General features: G+C 43.0%; 1 protein-coding gene, 1 non-coding gene and 1 pseudogene across 2 annotated transcripts in view; 1 reads left to right on the top strand and 2 right to left on the bottom strand.

Moving 5' to 3' along the window:
- Nucleotides 1–2,487, top strand: part of ATP6V1C1 (ATPase H+ transporting V1 subunit C1) — a 40,416-nt gene extending 37,929 nt beyond the window's left edge. Inside the window, exons 12-13 of the mRNA XM_019973927.2 lie at nucleotides 45–171; nucleotides 1,577–2,487. Coding sequence (XP_019829486.1) covers nucleotides 45–171; nucleotides 1,577–1,672 — 223 coding nt within the window. The 3' untranslated portion in view covers nucleotides 1,673–2,487. The remainder of the gene's footprint in view (nucleotides 1–44; nucleotides 172–1,576) is intronic.
- Nucleotides 2,488–16,327: 13,840 nt separating this feature from the next.
- Nucleotides 16,328–17,917, bottom strand: LOC139186821 (small nuclear ribonucleoprotein Sm D2 pseudogene; annotated as a pseudogene).
- TRNAS-GGA (transfer RNA serine (anticodon GGA)) lies at nucleotides 17,634–17,706 on the bottom strand. Its single transcript has one exon. It is a non-coding gene; the product is annotated as a tRNA-Ser (tRNA).
- Nucleotides 17,918–18,127: the final 210 nt, after the last annotated feature.

Genomic DNA, 18,127 nt, shown 5'->3' with positions numbered 1-18,127 from the left:
TATGTTTGCTTGTGTTACATCCTGTATGTCTGCTTCCTTATAAGGTATGGCTTGCCAGTGAACTTCCAAGCAATGCTCCTTCAACCCAATAAGAAAACAATGAAGAAACTGAGAGAAGTATTATATGAATTGTATAAACATCTAGACAGCAGCGCAGCAGCTATTATTGATGTAAGTATTTATTAACCTGGTAAAATAGGAACTGGATGAATTTCAGAAAAAAATTATTGGAAGAAGATGTTATGTAATTGCTTTAAGATTCTCAATTTGTTAGTAAATAATTTACCTTGCTTACTCCATTTTATAGTAGTTGCTCCTTGGTATTTCTAAGAGCCAGTCATTGTCTTGCTGTAGATCTGATGTTTATAGCTGCAGAGAGACCACACAAGCAATGATACTAGTTGTTTACAAGAATTACAGATTGCAGAGAGGAAGAAAATAAGTCATTACTGTAACTTTATCTGGTAGAAGTAGCAGAGTCAATAGATGGGCATTTTTAAAGAGAATTATCATTTCTCTAAAATGGTGTATGTTTATATCTTTTTTAAAACAGAAATGTATGAACATTTATGCATGCAAAAGCATACAACAATGTGTTCTTTTTGTTGTTGCTGTTTAAAATTGTAGCAGGCTTTTATATTTTTTGTTTCAAATAGCTTGCTGATATTTTTCCTCTAGTTTAGAATGGCAGTATTTCACATGTGCATTAGTTAGAACCCGTAGGAGAAAAATCAAGGTTTTTTTAATGGAAGAAAAGGCAGGAAATGACTCCAAATTTTCATGGAATTGTTGATAATATGTAAAGTCCAACTGATGCAGAATTTTATACCAGTAAATTCTTATAACATGCATACGTAGTAAGTGGTATCAGTAAAAATCACAGTTGGTTTATTTTTATCCATCATTTTATAAGCCTTGTATCTCATAAACTCAATACCCCAAGCCTGAGACTAAAAAAGTAATTTTATACAGTATGCATAGAAAAGGACGGTGGAGTCACGGTTAAACCCACACAGCCATTGAGGGCAGAGTACTTGAATCTGGCATTACTACTCACTTGCTCTGTTTCCCAGGGCAGGTCAGCCTTTCTGAGATTGTTTCCTTATTGCAAAATGGAGTTAACAATGTCAAACTCAGATTAAATTAGGAAAAATGTATAAACTTAGCCCAGTTCATTAAGAAGGTACAGGCATACCTCATTTCATTGTGCTTCATTTTATTGAACTTTGCAAAACTGCATTTTTTTACAAATTGAAGGTTTGTGGCAACCATGTATTGTCAGATGATGGTTCTCAGTTTTTAACAATCAAGTATTTTTAAATTAAGATTGGGTACTTGTTTATTAAGACAAAAGGCCATTGCACACTTAGTAGACTATAGTAAGTGTAAACATACCATTAATACGCAATGGGAAACCAAAAAATTCCTGTGACTTGGCTTATGGTAACTCTTGCTTAATTGCGGTGGTCTGGATCAGAATCTGCTATCTCCAAGGTAGGCCTGTGAATGGTAATATTCTTTTTCTTTTTTCATTTCTCTAAGTACTTAGTTGAATAATCATCTGACTTTTCCGTAGGCTCCTATGGATATTCCAGGCTTAAACCTGAGTCAACAGGAATACTACCCCTATGTGTACTATAAGATCGATTGCAACTTGCTGGAATTCAAGTAAAATGAGCCCTCCAGACGGCCCTGTCCTCGTGTCGTGTCGGTGTTTGCTAACAGACATAGGCTGCCGTGGGGCTGTACTTGTAACTCTCTTTCACCCCTTGCTTGCTTCTTACCTCCTCTCCTAGGCGCCTTCTCCGCTAGAGGTCCATTTCGCAACATTTTCTTTTTAAAAGGAAACTACATGTCTTGTTTCTTTTTATTGATCAGGTCTGTAAATGTGTACTGAAAAAAAAAATCAGAGTTTATTTATGAACTGAATGGTTTATTTAAAAAGGTCTTTCCTCATCCATATTGTGGTATGCATTAATTCCATTTGTTACTATTGTGACAAAAGCCTTGTTTACAAGGGAATGGTGTAAACAGTTATGCCATTTTGTTCACTGTATTTAGTAGACATAATTGTTTAATAGTTACTGAATCGTGATGTAAAGAAATGTGACAATATTCAGGTATGTGCTTTCTGAATGTTTCAAATTACAATCTCTGAGCACTGTTGACACCCACAGGAGAGAATAAAATTACCTGTGCAAAGGTGGGTTGTGGTGTGTGTAACTTCCAAGAATACAGTTCAGTGAGAGCTTAATAAATGGTGTCATGGCTGACTCGCTGTGCCACTTCAGGATTGTGCTATATATACCAAGAGGTGACCATCGTGGCTGACATGCATGATGATTCACGTGTGCCAAAGCTGGGTCAGAGCACCAATTGGAAGATTATTTTTGAACATGTGATGGGTATTTATATTTGCACACTAGACTTTGGGGTACCTCAAGTAGGAAGTAGGGTCAGTTTTGAATAAAGTTTAGTAGAACTCTGCTGCTTTAGTCGTCTGTTTTGTCTTAAGTCCTTATTTTATGTTTGTTTTTTAAGATTGTTAATTTTGCCCTCATCTTGACATCTGTGTTATTTTTGATACAGTTTGAAAAGAGGCATGGCTAGCCTTATAGATCTCTGGAATAAGACAGGGTAATGTCCTGAGTGAGCTTTTGAAATCAGGTTTTGTGGCAGTGTTCCCTTTATCATGGCCTCACAGGCTTGTAAATGAAAGAGGTTTTTACATTTTAAGGGCATTTCTAAACTATCATATTCCACCTAGAAAATTAGCCTCCTAAATCCATTTGGTTTCAAAATTGTATATTGTTAAGTCAGAAGTAATGGTTAACTTCAAACAAATCCAGACTTCTATAAAGTAAAACATGAGGCCACCCCTCCAGCCCCCTCAATTTCTTCTTTGCAAGGAAGTTTTTACATCGTTTTTCTGGTTTTCTCCTATATCTCTATAACATACATTGTCCACACAGTTTATTTTTAAATAAAAATAGGATCATACCACACATACTCTCACTCACTCTTCTGGTTACCTAGTGTTCGTTGTTTGGTCACTCAGTCGTGTCCGACTCTTCAGAGCCTAAGATTTCTGACCACTTGGCTCTTTCTCTTCCTCCCATGCCCCCAGTCTCTAGTAGGCGCTGAATGACTGAGGCAAGCACATTCCATAATCTCTTTTCAAGATAGACAGTGATGTGGAAAAGGCATGGAGTGTGGGTCATCAGATAATGAGCTGTGTTACTCTTTGGCCCAGACATTTGGATGATGTGCCCAGGTGTTCCGTGCTAGTTATTCGGCCTGGAAGATTTTCCTACTTGCTGGAGTCGCCCTTAAGCAGACACTGTGTGTTCTGGGTGGAGCTTTCTGAATGAGCATGTATCAAGTAGTACCTTTAAAGTAATATTGTGTATGTAACAGATACTCAGCAGATGTGAACTGTTCTTTGCTCTCACTTTAAATAGCCCCAAATGTTGGAAATTAACATGTACACAAGGTTAAAATGGCTTCCCGGGTGGCGCTAGGGGTACAGAACCCATCTGCCAACGCAGGAGATACTAACTCGGGTTCTGTCCCTGGGTTAGGAAGATCTGGAGGAGGGCATGGCAGCCCACTCCAGTGTTCACGCCTGGAGAATCCCATGCACAGAGGAGCCTGGCGGGCTGCGGTCCATAGGGTCGCAGAGCGCTGGACACAACTGAAACGACTTAGCACGCACACACAAGGTTAAACGTGGTATACACAAATACTGTGGAATAGCTTATAGTGAAAACCGTGCTGGCCTTTAGAAGAAATGTGGTTATTGTTTCCTGTTAACATTAGTAAAGGATGGTTTGTCCTAGAAAGTCTGTAACAGTATTCCAGAGGAAATTTGTTGAAAACTGCTCTAATTCAGTTCTTGTCTCTAAATTGAAGTCTACCCATTTCAGTATTGTAAAGTTTTTTATGGTCTTTATTTTGCTAGCATGGATAGCTTTATTTTAATATATGAATGTAATTCTGGCCTTTTTAAAAAGGAAATACAACACATCAGAACTATTTTATTTACTGGCAGATTAACCCATAGAATATTCTTAGATCCGAGTCCAGTGACTTGTGAGAGGAAAAAGGAAACAGAATAAAACCATGGAAGTGATTAGCAGTAGAGAATACCCCCCGGGATTGTTTAGCTAGATTAAAAAAATGAAACTGAGGGGAAATAGGACAACAACCTTCATGCAAGAACGGTCAAAATAACAAGAAGAAGAAAGTTTACAACAAAGCAGAAGGCAGGCAGCACACACAAGCGACATTTCCTAACAGTTGCTCAGAATTGATTATGTCCACAGTGGTTCTTTACCTGCAGAATTTAATAAAAATGCAAATTCATTGCTAAATTCTCTAGAGCTGTGGCTAACAGTCTAAGGAGTACGTCTGAGGAATTGCCTACAAGCACACAAGAGGCTCAGATGCTAGTGTCAGCCAATTGCAATCTGAGACTGCTTTTTAAAGATTCATCTTCTGAACCCCTCCACCCAGAGGGGGTTGTTGACTTTAAAATTTGTGAGCTTCTTAAGGTCTCATTCAGATAGTGATTCTTCTCTATTTCACACAGACCACACTTAATAGGATCATCATGGATAAGTCAGCTTTTCCTACCTGTCAGCCAGACCAGCATTCTACATCTACATGGATCAGGAGAAGCAGAAAGCTCTGCCTTGGCCAAAACTGACCAGCATCGGTGTCCATTGCCCTTGCAAGGCCACAGAGTATCAAGCTGAAATTTGCAAAAATCATCTAAAATGATCAAAGTCCCATTTTTAGTCTTTTAATGGAAAATCCACTGTGGGTATGGTTTATCACTACTTATAAAGTGTAAAAGTACAGCTATAACAGAGTTTCAAAGAATGGTTTCTATAAACAACAAAAAAAAAATGATATCAAAAGTGAAAAATAAATTGGATACAGCAAAAATTTTTGTTGATGTTTGCCCAAAAGTGGAGTAAACAGTATGTACAACACTGCCTTAAACCTGACAGTGGTAGTTTTCTTTTTTTAGCTAGAGGATAAACAAACCAGAATGTCAGACCTAAAAAGCAGTTCTCATGGGTCTATTTCCTAGGTATGTAGATGACCTCGTTGAATAGTTCTGTGACAAATCTTTCTTAATTATCTTTTTCACCAACACAACTGGCCAGATTTTACAGTGACTGGTATACATATTTGGGCTGATTCTCAGAATAATTACTTGTCAGTACAGGTTTTAATGTGTTACTAGAAACATCATGTTTTTTTAAAAAAAAAGTTGAGACCACGCAAGTACTTCATTTTCCCACAAGAGGGCACTCTGGTGCCGTTGAAAAGCTAACAGTCTCTCCCCACTCCCCTTCACTGCCCCTCAGGTTAGTTGTGAAATACAGTTTAGAGAAGCCCATTCTGATTTGTTATATTTTGTTGCAAGTATTTATTCATGTAAAGTTCTCAGAAAATGTTAGATGACTCATACTCATTTTGTGACTTAATCCAGCCTTGTGTGTGTGTGTGTGTGTGTGTGTGTGTGTGTGTGTGTGTGTGTGTGTAGAACCCAGACACCTTTCCGGTGCCAGCCAGTGACAGAGTTTTCACCAAAAACATGAAAAAAATAAGGATGTCTGTGTGTGCCTGTGTAATCACTTACTTAGCAGACAGTCACTGAGCACATACCAGGCACCAGGCATTGTTTTAGGTACAGGGCATATGCCTAAATGATGCTGGGCGGTGAAAAGGCACAGTGCCTGCCTTGGTGGGCCTAAGAGTCATCTGGTGGCAGCCTTAATTGACAAAGTATAAACTTGGCAACCCCAAATAAGAAAGAGGTATTTTACTGATCTATGAAGTCCAAATTCTGAAAACAGTTAAGGATATTGGTCCAAAAAAGTCAACCTGTTATTTCTGTCAGTGGGTACAGAATAGACTAATTTTTTTTTTAATATAAATTTATTTATTTTAATTGGAGGCTAATTACTTTACAATATTGTATTGGTTTTGCCATACATCGACATGAATCCGCCACGGGTGTACACGTGTTCCCCATCCTGAACCCCCCTCCCACTTCCCTCTCTGTACCATCCCTCTGGGTCATCCCAGTGCACCAGCCCCAAGCATCCTGTATCCTGCATCGAACCTGGACTGGTGATTCGTTTCACATGTGATACTATACATGTCATTCTCCCAAACCATCCCACCCTCGCCCTCTCCCACAGAGTCCAAAAGACTGTTCTATACATCTGTGTCTATTTTTTTCCTTTTTTTTTTTTTCCAGATCTGACCACATGGTTGGTCTGGTTCAGCACTATCCAAGAGATTTTCCTATGGTGATGGACATTCTGTGTCTCTGCTACCCAGTGTGCCCTCTATCACAGGTGGCCACAGGTCACTTAAAGTGTGGCTGGGGTGACTGAGGGACTGCCCTTGTAGTCTTATTTGAATTTAGTTAATGTGCACAGCTACAGGTGATAGTGGCTAGCGCACTGTGTCAGGTTGGACACTGGAGCAATGAGCTGTTCTGCCCTTGCTGTTCTAACATGCTGCATGTCTGGTGGCTCTCTTTGTCTCTTAACTGGCAGAGCCAGCCCAGCTTCTTTTCACTCTGATTGCCAGACTTGATTTCCCAGGAGAGCAAAGGCTTGCTTTCTGGGTCATTGTTGATGGGCCTCAGATTGCTACACGAGACAGCTTTCTCTTTGATCACAAAAGACAGCTGCGTATACTTTGTGCCTTTCTGCGCACGATGGTAAACCAGTTGCAATATTGAAAGACCAAAAGCTGTTTCTGATGGGAAATATTGAATCAGCGGAATTGAAAACACAGCTGGGTGGCTCTAAAGGGAATGTAATTTCTCCTGTCAGTCAGCGCTCACTTAGCACTCATTGTGTGCAGAGCGGCTGCCATGCCAGGCTCTGGAGGGAGATTTTGAGGGGACATTCAGTACATGTTCTTGAAGGACATTATTTGTCTCTTGACTCTTTGAGGGATTTAAGAGGTTCATAAAAGTGAACAGCTCAGGTCTTCAGCAAGAAGTCTAGCAGTTTACAGGGTGGCCTTGGAAAGAGGCAAGTTGTGCACAGACATCTACCTTGTGTGCGGGTGGTTCTCACCAGGGATGTGTTGTCACAGATTTTGCCTCCTTCTTGAACCCAGTGGCAGGATAACTGGCCAAGGGAAGAAAGAGTGACATCCAAACTCAAACCTCCATACCCCCTTACCCCAGCCTCTCACACCCACCTCTGCTCTCTGTTCCTTGTCTCGCCCTTTGATCCAGGCACTCCAGCGTTTGGGGTTCCTCCTCCCCTTCTCCACCCCGGCCCTGCTCTCTTGACAGCCTCCTAGCCAGCCTTGTCCCCACCCTTGCTCAGCCTCAGTGCGCCCGAGCACTGCTGCTGGAGGAATGTCTGCTCACAGGTCTGAAGAGCTCACTTACCCAGGAACAATGTCCCTTTGTGCAAAATGGATGCTTTCCTTCTTTTTAATTTAGCTTCTCAGTGTGGGTTCTGAAAGCAGAATATTATTTTATTATTGTTTTATGTTTGTTTTCAACTTGACCAGAGTCTCTCTGATGGGGAATTTAGGCCATGGGTGCTGGTGAGGAATGCCCCAGCAGTCTGCGGTCTCTGCTGGCCTCTTGGAGCTGGACATCCCTGCCACGTTCAGATCTGTGTGCTCTCTTCTTGTGTGGTCTTGGGCAGCCTGACATCCTGGGGTCTGAACCCATTTCTTTACCTGCAGAAGAGGGATAATTATAACAACACTCTAGGATTATTGTGAGAATTAAACCTCATGGTGTGTACCAACTTCCTAGTAAGGCACATGGCACAGAAGAGGGGTTTAACTTGTTAGCTGCTGTTTTTATTGTTAGTATTATTTTTTATGTTACCTGATGTTTCTTTCTTGTCTTTTCTACATCTCATGTGAATTGAAATCAGTTTTTCTCTAGCTACATATAGTTTGAAGGCAAATTCCCCCATTAAAAACTCACCAGGATCATATGACTGGAAATTCTATTCCAAGGCATAATCCCCAGAGAATTGTAAACACACACACACACACACACACACACACACACACACACACACACATATATATCCTTACAAAGCCTGTACATGAAAGTTCATAGCAGCATCATTTACAATAGCCAAAAAGTGGACACGACACATGTGCCCAGGAACTTATGATGGATGAGTGAATAAACTGTGGTACAGCCACACAATGGAATATTACTCAGCCGTAAAAGGAATGAAGTTCCAATCCACAACATGGATGACTCTTGAAAACATTATGCCAAGTGAAGGAAGCCAGACATAAAAGGTCATATATTTGTATGATTCCATTTATATGAAATGTCAGGAATAGGCAAAGCCAAAGATCCAGAAAGACTGATGGTTGGTAGAGACCAGGAAGAGGGAGGGATTTGGGAGTGACTACTAATTGTACCCAATTCTTTTAGGAGTGATAAAAATAGTCTGAGATTAGATAATGGTTATAGTGCATAGCTTTGTGAATATATCAAAACCCACTGATGTGGTGGCTCAGATGGTAAAGGATCGGCCTGCAGTGTGGGAGACCTGGGTTCAATCCCTGAGTTGGGAAGATTCCCTGAAGGGAATGGCAACCCACTCCAGTATTCTGACATGGAGAATTCCATGGGTAAAGGAGCCTGGCCGGCAGTCAATGAGGTCGCAAGAGTCAGACATGACTGAGGGACTAAGCACAGCACAGCACACTGAACTGGACATTTTAAAAGGATAAATTTTATGATCTATATTTATTTATATATTTATTTATATATAAATAAATATATATTTTTTCTAATATATATTTATTATTTCTAAATTTTAAAAGCCTGCCAGGTTTTTAAATTTTCAAATTACATACAAATTCCCTCAATTCTTTTCTTATATATTTATATCAATGTAGATAAAAAATTAATTTGAATTCCCCTTTATGAAAGATGTGGAGTTTTACACTTCAAGGTTTTACTCCTTTCGGTACTCTTGCTATTTATTCCAAGGTTTAATGGCCTTTTCTGTCAGTGTCTTTATTTTCGTGTTTTCCTTTGTTCCACTCATCTTGCAGTTGGACTTAGCTGCAGCAGGCTGCTGACCCCTCCCCCACTACCGGGTCGTCACACATCTGTTTCAGGGAACTCTGCTATTGCCAGTTGTCATGACAACAGTCAGCACTCCTTCCCAGCAGTGTCTGAGAAATAAGCTATGTGAGGATTAACTGGTCTGATGGTCTCTCTCTGCTGCTTTGGTACATGTCACTGACACTCCTCTACACTCTCTGTGGAGAATATAGATACACTCTCTATAGAGAATATCTCTAGTTCGTTCATTCACCAGGGGATTCCCTGGTCGCTCAGACAGTAGAGTCTGCCTACAATGCCAGAGACCTGGGTTCGATCCCTGGGTTGGGAAGATCCCCTGGAGAAGGAAATGGCAACCCCCTCCAGTATTCTTGCCTGAAAAATCCCATGGACAGAGGAGCCTGGCGGGCTACAGTCCATGGGGTCACAAAGAGTCAGGATACCACTGAGTGACTTCACATTCTTTCACTGGACGACCCTTCCCTGAAGGTACACTTTATGAGTTCCCTGAGGGCAGAATCCATTTCCTTCAGCAAATGTTGACTAGTTGTGAAAACCTGGCTGTGTCGAAGCAGTCTGGAGAAGGACCCTGCCCACCTGGAGCTGACCTGTTGGTGGTGGGGCGGCAACAAACACATCAAGTACAGCCTTGCACCTCTGACCTTGTGAGGTGATAAGAGAGTGACCTGGGCTGAGAAGGGGTGAAGAGAGCTGCTTTAAACAGGGTGGTGACTTGCCCTAGAAGATGCTGGGCCTGCATAGAACTAGGGGAAGACCATCCCTGGCTGGAGGAACAGCAGATGCAAAGGTCCAGGCGGGGAAGGCACTCAGAGGGTTCGAATAGCAAGGTCAACACAGCTTCTGACCTAGAGGGGGTGTCAACAATTTGAAGCCAGTAGGGTCTTACAGCCCACGGCAGAGAACCTAGATTGAGTTCTCATGGCAAGGGAACCCACCGAACGGTCTGATTGACATGTTTCAAGAATCCCCAGCAGGGCTCTTACTCATGTGTTTGTCACATTTATGGCCAGTGCTGGGTTCATCCAGTACCTGGATTTATTGAGAACTTTCTATGCCAGGAAGTATGTTGGACTTTGCACCCCAAAGCTGTCTACCCCGTCACTCTTTAAGAGTGCTTTGCGAACAGACTCAATGGTATCCTGCAAATGTCCATGGAGATCCAGGCAGAGTTTAGTAATTTGTGAACTTTACTATGAATTTCTGCCCCGATTTCTTCAAACTCCTAGTCATCATGTGTTTATAAAATTACTTGGCAGTTTAGACCCTATTGGATACATACCCAGCTAACTCATGGTATGGCAGTTCTTTGACAATAGCCAACATATGACAACAGAGCTCGTGGGGGTGGAGGACACTGGTTTCCTTCCCATTTTCCCAATATGTATGTCTCACTTCCACATTCATGATGAGGGCAAGTTGTCTTTTTGCTTCAATCCATTATGCCCTTTTACTGGGAAACAAGCAGCTATGATCTCTGTTCTTTAACATAATATAGAAATCTATCAGAGCGACTTCTCTGGTGGTCCAGTGGCTAAGACTCCACTTTCCCAATGCAGGGGGCCTGGGGTTCGATCCCTAGTCAAAGAACTAAGATCCCACATGCTGCAACTAAGAGCCAGCACAGCCAAGAAAATATTTTTTTAAAATAAATAAATCTATCATATAAATGGTTGCTACTCTAACCTCTATCTTGCCTCTGCCTCTTAAGTCATTTAAGGTATTCATCTGGCTCAGCTAATATTGCATTCCTAACTCTTTCAGGAAGTACTGCAACTTCAGAGAGGTGTGACCATTGGGAACAAGGAATTGATTGCTTGAGAATTGCTAGTGTTAGTTCTGGAATGGGGCCGTCTAATTAGGTACTTCAGTTGAAGGAAAGTGTGAGCTTTTCCCAAAGTGCTACAGATTTAAATTGGCTGTTTGCCCTTGCCTCAGAATTCCTTTTCTAAAATAAATGATTTGGAAGGCTCTTATCTTCAAACTCAGACACACAGCTTCAGTTCCTCCTCCCTGGAAAAGTTAACTCTCCAGTTTAGTCTCCCCAAACTCATCAAATCCCACATTGAAATTGTGAGGCCCCAATAACATTTATCAAGACTTCTCCATTTTTCCTTTTTTTTCCTCCTTCTTTGATAACTTTGTGTATCTTTCGTGCCTTATTTTGTTTGGTCACAATCTTTTAACATTCTGGTTCTCTTTTGATTGTTTTACCTTGGTAATTCTTCTGTTTATTCTGTTTTCCCTTATTCTCACTTCATTTCAGAACCCCTTTCCAATGAGCCTGCTTTTGCTCCTGTAAGGAACAGTTTGCATGTTGAAAGGCTCGCCTGAAATTTCATGATGCTAAGCAGCCCTTTCAAATCCTCTCCAAAAGTGAGGGGGATGAATGGTAAAATCATGCAGGGAGACAGTAGAGTAGTTGGGGGGATTCTTCAGAGAAACAGAACCAATAGGAAACTCTGAGAGGAGATTTATTATAATGAATTGGCTCACACAGTTATGGAGGCTGGAAAGTCCCAGATCTCCAGAGCTGATGTTGTAGTTTGAGTTTGGAGGCCAGACGCTGCAGTAGAATGAGGAAAAACTAATGTCGAAGCTCGAAGGCCATCAGGCAGGAGAACTCTGTCTGACTTGTGGGAGGTCAGCCTTTTGTTTTATTCAGGTCTTCAACTGATTGGATGAGGCCCACTCACATTAGGGAGGGCAGTCTGCTTTACCTGGGTCCACCCATTTAAATATTAATCTCATCCAAACACACCCACACAGAAACTCTCAGAATAAAGTTTGACTGTCATCTGGGTACCCAGTGATCCAGTCAAGACGATACATAAAATTAATCCACTATAAGCAGCTCTTCCTTTCTCAGTAACCACACAATCCTGGGTTTGGGGTTGTTTGTTGTTTGATGTATACAGAAGTTGAACCAAAATAAGAAGGACTGGAATGTCAGTCCAGAGCTGGAACATTATTTTTAAGTTTTGTACCATTCTGGTTTCACAAGCTCCTTATGTACCCTTTACCAGGTTGCGTACTTGCTCTTTTTACTGGTCTCTGTCTCCCATTCCTCACAGGAATTGTTCTAGATCTTCCCATTTTCCAAGGTTGCTTCCCAGCTCCTGCCCCTTTGAGCTCTGCTTAAGATCTGGCCTGTCCTTTCACAGATGGGTGAAACCGAGACTCAGGTCCATTGCTCTGCCTAAGGCCACATGGCCACTGAACAGTCAAGCTGAAATTTAGTGGCCTCCTTAGTCCCAAGAGCCTGCTGGGTGGGAGGCATCATGCTAAGTGTTAAACGTCCTTGCTTTTTCAACACCTCTGGACTTCTCTCTGCCTTTGTCCTTCCCATTTCTGGAAAGGTATGTCCTGTTTCAACCAGTATCTCCCTGCCCCTGCTACCTACAACACTCGGCTCGATCTTACTGTCCAGTCACTTTGAGCTTCTAATTTTTTTTTTCTTGTTTATTTTTCACCTTTGTCTTATATAAGCATAATTCTGTCCTCTTTACAAAAAACTTTCCCTTAACCCTATGTCCTTCTAAAGCTACTAGCGATCTCTCCTTTTTCTTTTACTCTCCATTTTATTATTATTATTCCAGATAAGCCCTCAGTCTGCCCAACCATGGAAAACTATTCCTGGCAAAGTCATCGAGAACATCCTGTTTCATCAGATGTAGTGGCTGCTCTGCTTGAGTCCACAGCATTTGTCTCCACTGACCACTTCTTCCAGAAACTCTCATTTCTCTTTTCTTGCACTCTTTTCCTCATTCTCTGCCCAGCCCTTCCCTCGATGGTTCTCTCAATTGGTTGTACATCAGAATCACCTGGAGGGCTTGTTAGGTCACAGGTTGTTGGCCCCAACCCAGAGCTTCTGACTCTGAAGTTCTAGGATGGGGTCTAAGGTTTGGCATCTAATGAATTCAAGTGATGCTGATGGATTCCAGGTGCTCCAGAAACCACACTTTGATGCTGACTTTGCTGGTTTTTCAGAATGTTCTCTCTTTCTGAGCTCTTCTTAGTGTCATTCATTTGAGATGGTTGGATGGCGTTACTGATTCAATGGACATGAACTTTGGCAAACTGTGGGAGGTAGTGAGGAATAGGGAAGACTGGTGTGCTGCAGTCCACGGGGTCACAAAGAGCTGGACACGACTTGGCAACTGAATAACAAAATACATCTCATAGATTCTGAATCATCTATTTCTGAAATTCCGTCTCTCATTCCCACTTCTCTCCAGTCTGGCAGGGAGATGTCCTTTAAGATTGTCTCCAGAATTTCGTGAAACAGGCACTTTTGGCATTTGGGATGTAGCAGTTCTCTCGGGGGAGCCTGGTGGGCTGCCGTCCATTGGGTCGCACAAAGTCGGACACAACTGAAGCGACTTAGCAGCAGTAGCAGCAGCCACTGGAACAACCACAACAAACATTTCGTAGCTGTGTGAACTTAGGCAACGTAATGAACCTCTCTAGGTCTCCATTTCTCTGATCCGTGAAAAGAAGTTAAGAACTGCTTCACAAGGTTATTGTGGAGACTAGCAGTGAGAAACACTGAGCTCTTTTCTCTGACACAGATGGGGCACTCAGCAAATAACAGCTCTCTCTATGGGCCTGATCATCTCTACCTCATATCACTGCAGCTGCCCACTTCCTGCTCACACAGTCTTGGTGCTCCAACCCTTGCTCATACTGCTACAAAAGTAGCTTCTGAGAAGCAGGGTTTAAAACGCAGAGATCACTTTCTCCTTGGGCATCTTCATGTGTCTCCATCACACATACAATAAACCTCAAGTCCTTAGCCTATGCTGCTGCTGCTGCTAAGTCAATTCAGTCGTGTCCGACTCTGTGCGACCCCATAGACGGCAGCCCACCAGGCTCCCCTGCCCCTGGGATTCTCCAGGCAAGAACACTGGAGTGGATTGCCGTTTCCTTCTCCAATGCATGAAAGTAAAAAGTGAAAGTGAAGTCGCTCAGTTGTGTCCGACTCTTAGCGACCCCATGGACTGCAGCCTACCAGATTCCTCCATCCATGGGATTTTCCAGGCAAGAGTACTGGAGTGGGGTGCCATTGCCTTCTCCTCCTTAGCCTATGAGTAGCCTACATATCACACAATCTCGCCAAGTGAGGTTCAGGAGGCTTCTTCTGGGTTCTAAAGTACCTCATTCCTTTGTAACTTAATGAGGGAAATGCTAATGCTAATGCTAAGTCACTTCAGTCGTGTCCGACTCTGTGCGACCCCATAGATGGCAGCCCACCAGGCTCCCCCATCCCTGGGATTCTCCAGGCAAGAACACTGGAGTGGGTTGCCATTTCCTTCTCCAATGCAGGAAAGTGAAAAGTGAAAGGGAAGTCGCTCAGTTGTGTCTGACTTTTAGCGACCCCATGGACTGCAGCCTACCAGACTCCTCCGTCCATGGGATTTTCCAGGCAAGAGTACTGGAGTGGGGTGCCATTGCCTTCTCCAATGAGGGAAATAGTCACTATTAATAATAAATGACCTGGCAGAAATTTCTTCAAGCCTAGATTTCCTATTGCAAAATATCAGCAAGAGACACTTAAAATCATGAGGGTTGTAGGTCTGTCAATAAAGGATCAGGAAGTCATATAGAAGGAATAATTCAGAAGGTGAATTTTTTTGAAGTTGTGTCTAGGCTAGCCACACAATTTGTTGTGTAACACTATAGGGATATGTATCTATGAAACCTTATAAATTGTGTTAATCACATAGAATATGAGCTTAATAAGAGAAATATCTGAGCTGAACACACATGACATGCATTTAAACAAGGAGACTTCACTGCCCCTCCTCCTGCTGCTTTTCCTGATCCCAGGGGGCTCACTTTACTTGTCCTCTTTGGAAGCTATATTAGTTGTGGCTACATCTACTGTAGTGCAAGACTTGTAACTGGGCCCTGGAAGAGCCTCAGTGTAAGGGGGAGAATGAGGCACTAACAAAATCTTGTTCCAGTATGCCTGGAGCCAAATTAATTTAAATCTGTCATCCCTTTTTTTCACAAAAGGGAACACACAAAATAATCCATAATCCCACATATCTGTGTTGTTTTTGTAAAACATCACATTACCACCTCAGTGGCCATCAACAAAGGAATAAAGAAGAATATTCCACTGTGTATATGCATATACATACACACACAATGGAATATTATCCAGCCATAAAAAGAATGAAATCTTGCCATTTGTGATACGGTGGATGAATCTAGAGGGTGTTATGCCAACTGAAGTAAGTTCTGTATGGTCTCACTAACATGTGGAATCTAAGAAACAAAACAGGGACCTCCCTGGTGGTCCAGTGGTAAAGAATCTGCCTTCCAGTGCTGGGGACATGGGTTAGATCCCCTGCTGGGGAACTAAGATCCCACATGCCCCAGGGCAACTAGGCCTACGTGCTGCAGCTACTGAGCTTGCGCACTCCAGAGCCTGCTTACCACAACTGGAGCAAAGCCCGAGAGCGGCAACGGAAACCCCACGAGCTGCAGCCAAGATCCTGATGCTGCAACCAACACAGCCAAATAAATAAATACATATTTTTAAAGTAGTAAAAATAAAAAGGGACTTCCCTCGGGGTGCAGTGGACAAGCATCCACCTGCCAGTGCAGGGAACATGGATAAAGACATGATCTGATCTGGGAAGATTCCACGTGTCACAGAGCAGCTAAGCTCCTGTGCCGCAACTGCTGAGCCCACATGCTACAGCTACTGGAGCGCAGGTGTCTAGAGCCTGTGCTCCACAGCCAGAGGAGCCACCGCAACGAGAAGGCCTTGCATTGCAACCAAGAGTAGCCCCTGCTTACCACCACTAGAGAAAGCCCTGCACACAGCAACCAAAAATAAAATTTTTTAAAAACAGTAAAAAAAAATTAACAAAATAGAAACAGAGTCATAGATACAGAAAACAAGTGGTTGCCCTCAACAGCCTGGGAAATCTTTTCCTGGTCTGAGGGTATAAATATCTGACCCATACTCACGATTTTCCTATGCTCTGAATTTTCTCAGGGCCTAGGCTTTTAAAACTAAAAACAGACTCTTTTCTCCCTCCTTCCATCATGGTATTTTTAAATTTACAAAATAGTCTAGATGCCTAAGGGGGGCAAAATCCAAGAGGATATATATGTGTATGTTGCAACGGAGGGCAGCGGTGGGTGGGGGAAGGCAGTGGTGTTGGTGAAGGGGACGAGGCAGATAGAAGAAAAACAAACAACAAAGAAAACAGTATCATTTACTATTTTAAGCCTTGCATCCATTTTAAAACTTCAGCCTTTTTAGAGATGCTTGTGATAAACTTTCATAATATTTCAAGGAGGACATGGGTAAAACTCACAATATTTGAAATTTTAAAGCTTTGACCTGTTATGATCTGTCAAAAAGATAGAGCCACTTTCAAATCCAATAAATACTCTTCAATTGCTTCAGCCATTTAAGAAATATTTTCAGAGCCTACAGTGTTGCAGGGTCTAGGTGCTAGAATATAGCAGTGTGCAAAGAAGAAAGAAATCCCTGCCCTCGAGGATTTTACTTTCTAGAAGGGGAAAACAGACAACCAAGAAATCAAGTAAAACAGAATGTAAGAAGATGATAAACACAATGGAGAGGAATAAAGCTGGAGATGTGGGGGAGAGTTGCAGTTTTAAACGGAATATCAGTGCTCCTTAGTATTTTTGTTTGTTGTTTAACAAGAATGAGGGGCAGGTTCTGACGGCGGGGAGGAGGCCCCCTCCTTGTCAGGGCTGAGCGGGTCTCACAGGACCACGAAGACCCAGCACAGGAGCATCTTTGAGATGTAGCGGTCCTTGTTGACTGGCTTGGACTTCTTCTTGCCCTTGTCACCCTTGGAAACCTCGGCCCACCTCTCCTTCGCGTCTCCAGCACCGTGTTGCAGTGCCCGTCGGAGGCCTTCACAGCGTCCAGGAGCTTCCTGTTGTTGCGGCAGTTGATGGGCACCGGGGTCTTGTTCTGGACCGGCTACGTGAGCACGGAGAGTGGCCTCAAGTTAACCTTCTCCTCCTCCCGCGTCTGCAGCTTCTCTGGGATCATCTCACTCCTGGGTTTCTTGTGAAGGCCCATGGTGGTGGTGGCGGCGGCTATGCTCTCAGGTCACTTCTGTCTCTTCTTTTTCCTCAGCCTCTTGACTGCCTATTTCAGACTTTGATTTCTAAAGGGGAGGAGGCTGGGTGGCTCCCAGGCTCCATCCTTTCCTCAGAGCAGAGCAGAGTGGGGACAATGTGGTGCCTGCCATGGGGGTCTGGCTAGTCTCCATGCACCAGAATCCCCAGGCTTCAGAAGGGCAGTGAGAGGGGGCTCAGCTCTTTGGGAGGTGGTGAGGAGGATGGAGGCTTCTATCTGGGGAAGAGACTCGAGAATACTCTATAGTAAATAAAGTCGTTCAGTCCTGTCCGACTCTTTGTGACCCCATGGACTGTAGCCTACCAGACTCCTCCCTCCATGGGATTCTCCAGGCAAGAGTACTGGAGTGGGTTGCCATTTCCTTCTCCAGGGGATCTTCCTGACCCAGGGATCGAACCCGGGTCTCCTGCATTCCAGGCAGACGCTTTAACCTCTGAGCCACCAGGGAAGCCCCTGAGAATACTCTGGAAGCATCAAGAAATCTCAACTTATCCCGCTCTTGGAAAGCATCTCCTGTTGTTATGGAGAGGGCTGGTTTTCTCAGGTTCTTTGCCATGTGGGACCTGTTGTTGTGTGTTAGTCCCTCAGTCATGTCTGACTATTTGTGACCCCATGGACTGTAGCCTTCCAGGCTCCTCTGTACATGGGATTTTCCAGGCAAGAATACTGGAGTGGGTAGCCATTCCTTTCTCCAGGGCATCCTCCCAATCCAAGAATGGAACCTGGGTTTCCTGCATTGCAGGCTGATTCTTTACGGTCTGAGCCACAAGGGAAGCCCTCTGTTGTCTTGGGTTAACCAATTGTCCCGAGTCTTCTCAGGACTCCTAGAAGGCTCCTAGGAGTTTTGAGAATTGGATGGAAAAAAACAG

This window comes from Bos indicus, chromosome 14 (assembly GCF_029378745.1).
Source record: "Bos indicus isolate NIAB-ARS_2022 breed Sahiwal x Tharparkar chromosome 14, NIAB-ARS_B.indTharparkar_mat_pri_1.0, whole genome shotgun sequence".
Classification (NCBI taxonomy): Eukaryota; Metazoa; Chordata; class Mammalia; order Artiodactyla; family Bovidae; genus Bos; species Bos indicus.
Note: the sequence above shows the minus strand (reverse complement) of the source record. Positions and strands in the feature narration are given on the sequence as shown.